The 4,660-nt window shown below is 38.0% G+C and overlaps 1 protein-coding gene across 1 annotated transcript; it reads left to right on the top strand.

Moving 5' to 3' along the window:
- The first annotated feature begins 757 nt into the window (after window positions 1-757).
- LOC106577931 (presenilin enhancer, gamma-secretase subunit) lies at window positions 758-4,374 on the top strand. Its single transcript, XM_014156403.2, has 4 exons — window positions 758-902; window positions 1,291-1,401; window positions 3,547-3,651; window positions 3,935-4,374. Exons 2-4 carry the CDS (start codon window positions 1,341-1,343, stop codon window positions 4,072-4,074), a joined length of 306 nt encoding a protein of 101 aa, XP_014011878.1. The 5' UTR covers window positions 758-902; window positions 1,291-1,340; the 3' UTR covers window positions 4,075-4,374.
- The last annotated feature ends 286 nt before the right edge of the window (window positions 4,375-4,660 follow it).

A 4,660-nucleotide genomic window follows, 5' to 3' on the forward strand; every position in this document is an offset into this window, starting at 1 on the left:
AAATCTTTATATAAATGATGATTGGAATTTATAGGAGTGGTGTGTGCAATGCAATATGTAATGCAAGTAATAAACCCATTTGATATTAAACAAAGGACACATTGCTCGATCATTGTTTGACTACAGCCATTACGATTATTGATAATTAACTACAAGGCCCAGCTTCCCTTCATGCAAAAAATATACACATTTTGTGAATGGCCATCTGCCGTTGTAACAAGGTGTTTAGGCTTGTCCCTATTCCTCAGTTGCCGAGCGGCATGTCCTCGTCTTCTGATATGATCATACTGAATGAACGTACATTATGTGCACGCTCCTTACATGAGAGAGAGTCAATGCACTTAAATCAAACTCTAAACATAATTTGAAAAAAAGAGAGTCAATGTACCTGAATCAAGCTCGAAACATAATTTGAAAAGAAGAATTGAAAACATCCACAAGTCTAGGCCTATATTTTTTGCATTGATAAGAGGAGAATTGTGGTTGTATATTGTAGTAAACTTCATTGATGGAACATATTCACAGAATAAGACAGGCAGGTTAACAGTAATTGTGCAACTGCAAGGCACATATTTTACATATCTTTTGCATGGCAATTCAGATAATCTGCACTGTCATAAATCATAGGTGATTTACTACAAGCATAAGTGAATTACACTTGAAATATATTTTAATTTAAATGCCAAAACATACGTTTCTATTTACGCTATCTGAACTACATTACCCACAATGAACTGGCGGTGGGGCAGGATGGATGTCACATCCCCCTCTTCAGAAAACTGGAGCAGGAAGCGGAAAGGAACGAGTTGAAATGCTCTTTTGTGTTGATGTTTTGAGCTTTTTAACGTTAATTTGTCAAGCAATTTAGAGCTATTTGACATCTATTTAATGAAAGATTACAGGTAAAAGCCTCGGAAAATATTATTAATGCTGTTTTTTCTGTAATAGTGGTTCCTATAGAGGACAATTGCTGTTAACATTGTAGCATATATTGTTAGCCATCCAGCACGCAGTATTTTCGACTGTTTTTTCAAAACTTAGCTACGAGCCTACACATTTCCCCTTAAAATACTTCAATAGTAAGCAAAATTGGTGTTTAAATATGTTATTTTATCGTGTAGTCTGGGAAGATAGCCAGGCAAAAGTTGGGTGGAAACACAAGACTTGTTCCACTCTTATCGGTAGGGGGCACCCTCATTTTACAGACGGGCACTTCCATGAAGCCGAAATGTGCCAGTCTAGATCTTCAAAAGACCCTCTCACTTTTATACTCTTCCTTCATACTTCAAGGTCTCTTTGAAAAGCTGTCAAAACGAAGGGGGAAATAACAGGAAATCAACATGAACCTAGAGCGCCTTCCCAATGAGGAGAAACTCACCCTTTGCAGGAAATACTATTTAGGTAAGTTGGTAGTGAACTACCAAGTGTTGTTGTGCTCTAATTATAAGCCACGTGAAATCCCCTGGCATGGTTCAAAGATAAAAACATTTAATGAACTATCCAATGTTAGTGTTGTGAATTGATGTTTTCACAACGTTGTGTGTATGTACACACACACACAGTTGAAGTCGGAAGTTTACGTACACTTAGGTTGGAGTCATTAAAAATCATTTTTCAACCACTCCACAAATTTCTTGTTAACAAACTATAGTTTTGGCAAGTCATTTAGGACATCTACTTTGCATGACACAAGTCATTTTTCCAACAATTGTTTACAGACAGATTATTTCACTTATAATTCACTGTATCACAATTCCAGTGGGTCAGAAGTTTACATACACTAAGTTGACTCTGCCTTAAAACAGCTTGGAAAATTCCAGAAAAGGATGTCATGGCTTTAGAAACTTCTGATAGGCTAATTGACATCATTTGAGTCAATTGGACATGTACCTCTGGATGAAGTCTGAAGTTTACATACATACACCTTAGACAAATAAATTTAAACTCAGTTTTTCACAATTCCTGAAATATAATCCTAGTAAACATTCCCTGTATTAGGTCAATTATTTATTTTTTTAAGAATGTGAAATGTCAGAAAAATAGTAGTGATTTATTTCAGCTTTTATTTCTTTTATCACATTCCCAGTGGGTCAGAAGTTTACATACACTCAATTAGTATATGGTAGCGTTGCCTTTAAATTGTTTAATTTAGGTCAAATGTTTCAGGTAGCCTTCCACAACCTTCCCACAATAAGTTGGGTGAATTTTGGCCCATTCCTCCTGACAGAGCTGGTGTAACTGAGTCAGGTTTGTAGGCCTCCTTGCTCGTACACGCTTTTTTTCAGTTCTGCCCACAAATTTTCTATAGGTTTGAGGTCAGGGCTTTGTGATGGCCACTCCAATACCTTGACTTTGTTGTCCTTAATCCATTTTGCCACAACTTTGGAAGTATGCTTGGGGTCATTGTCCATTTGGAGGCGCATCTGCGACCAAGCTTTAACTTCCTGACTGATGTCTTGAGATGTTGCTTCAATATATCCACAATTTTCCTACCTTATGATGCCATCTATTTTGTGAAGTGCACCAGTCCCTCCTGCAGCAAAGCAACCCCACAACATGATGCTGCCACCCCTGTGCTTCACGGTTGGGATGGTGTTCTTTGGCTTGCAAGCCTCCCCCTTTTTCCTCCAAACATAAAGATGGTCATTATGACCAAACAGATCTATTTTTGTTTCATCAGACCAGAGGACAGTTCTCCAAAAAGTACAATCTTTGTCCCCATGTGCAGTTGCAAACCTTCGTCTGGCTTTTTTACGGCAGCTTTGGAGCAGTGGCTTCTTCCTTGCTGAGCGGCCTTTCAGGTTATGTCTATAGGACTCGTTTTACTGTGGATATAGATACTTTTGTACCTGTTTCCTACAGCATCTTCACAAGGTCCTTTGCTGTTGTTCTGGGATTGATTTGCACTTTTCGCACCAAAGTACGTTCATCTCTAGGAGACAGAACGCGTCGCCTTCCTGAGCGATATGACAGCTGCGTGGTCCCATGGTGTTTATACTTGTGTACTATTGTTTGTACAGATGAACGTGGTACCTTCAGGCGTTTGGACATTTCTCCCAAGGATGAACCAGACTTGTGGAGGTCTACAATTTATTTTCTGAGGTCTTGGCTGATTTCTTTTGATTTTCCCATGATGTCAAGCAAAGAGGCACTGAGTTTGAAGGTAGGCCTTGAAATACCTCCACAGGTACACCTCCAATAAGCTAATTGACATCATGAGTCAATCAGAAGCTTCTAAAGCCATGATATCATTTTCTGGAATTTTCCAAGCTGTTTAAAGGCACAGTCAACTTAGTGTATGGAAACTTCTGACCCACTGGAATTGTGATACAGTGAATTATAAGTTAAATAATCTGTCTGTAAACAATTGTTGGAAAAATTACTTGTCATGCACAAAGTAGATGTCCTTACTGACTTGCCAAAACTATAGTTTGTTAACAAGAAATTTGTGGAGTGGTTGAAAACAAGTTTTACAACCTAAGTGTATGTAAACTTCCGACTTCAAGTGTGTGTGTGTAGTAATACTGTAATGACTTTCTCTCTCAGGGGGATTTGCATTCCTTCCGTTCCTGTGGCTGGTGAATGTGGTGTGGTTTTTCAAAGAGGCCTTTGTAAAGCCAACATATACTGAACAACTCCAGATCAAAACATGTGAGTACACAGAGAAGGTTCTGTGAATTAATATAGCTAAAGATTCCTGTACAAATTATTAGTTGTCCAGGTTTGTTGTGGCTCATCCACATACTGGATAAATAATACATTTATGTTACAGGTTGTGTGTCTTATGAGATGTAGGCCTAATATCCATGATGAGATAAGATGATCCAGCGAAAACAAAGTTGGCTTTGTATTATTTTAACATTAGTGTAAGTATTAGTGAAAGTATGCAGTTTCTATGCAAAGATGACTACAATAAATTACATCTCTCTTTCAGATGTAAAGCGTTCAGGGCTGGGGTTGCTACTGTGGGTTGCAGTACTCACCACATGGATAACCATATTCCAACACTTCAGAGCAGAATGGGGTGAGGTGGGCGATTACCTCTCCTTCACCATTCCACTTGGCATTCCCTGAGACGGACAAGGCGGGAAACAAGAAAGCTTCCTACTGTATCAAACTTGACCATGACAGAATTAATAGACAAATCTAACAGTTTGAAATAGTTAAATGTGTAGTTGATCTCAATGGATAATCATAGTAATTTTTTCTGGGCTTTAATGAGTGGGAAGATGTCCTGTGAACACTGCACCTTTTCCCAAAATTGTGTCTAGTGTGTGGATGGCTCAACACGTTTGAGTAAATTTGGAAGGTTAAACAGGCGAATGGTATGTATGACAAAAATAAATGGCAAATTCATAAACTTTCTAAATTAAATGGAAGTGTATGCTTTTTTTATTTGCTGTAATAAGGTTTTGAGCTTATATGCTAGATCGTGGTCTAGTGTGCATTTCATTAGACATTTGGCTCCTATGGATAATATGAATGGTATGCGCATAGCTTTGGATAACAATATCCAATTGGCTTTGTGTTTAATAAGTCAGTAACACTGCTCACAATAACAACATACTTATTCCAGATAATGTATTCATAGTCTCCTTTGTACTCTCACAGTGTAAACAATTCCAACAGTGATGAGATATTAGCCAGTAAAGTACTTTAT

The sequence above is a fragment of the Salmo salar genome, unplaced genomic scaffold, assembly GCF_905237065.1.
Source record: "Salmo salar unplaced genomic scaffold, Ssal_v3.1, whole genome shotgun sequence".
NCBI classification, from domain to species: domain Eukaryota; kingdom Metazoa; phylum Chordata; class Actinopteri; order Salmoniformes; family Salmonidae; genus Salmo; species Salmo salar.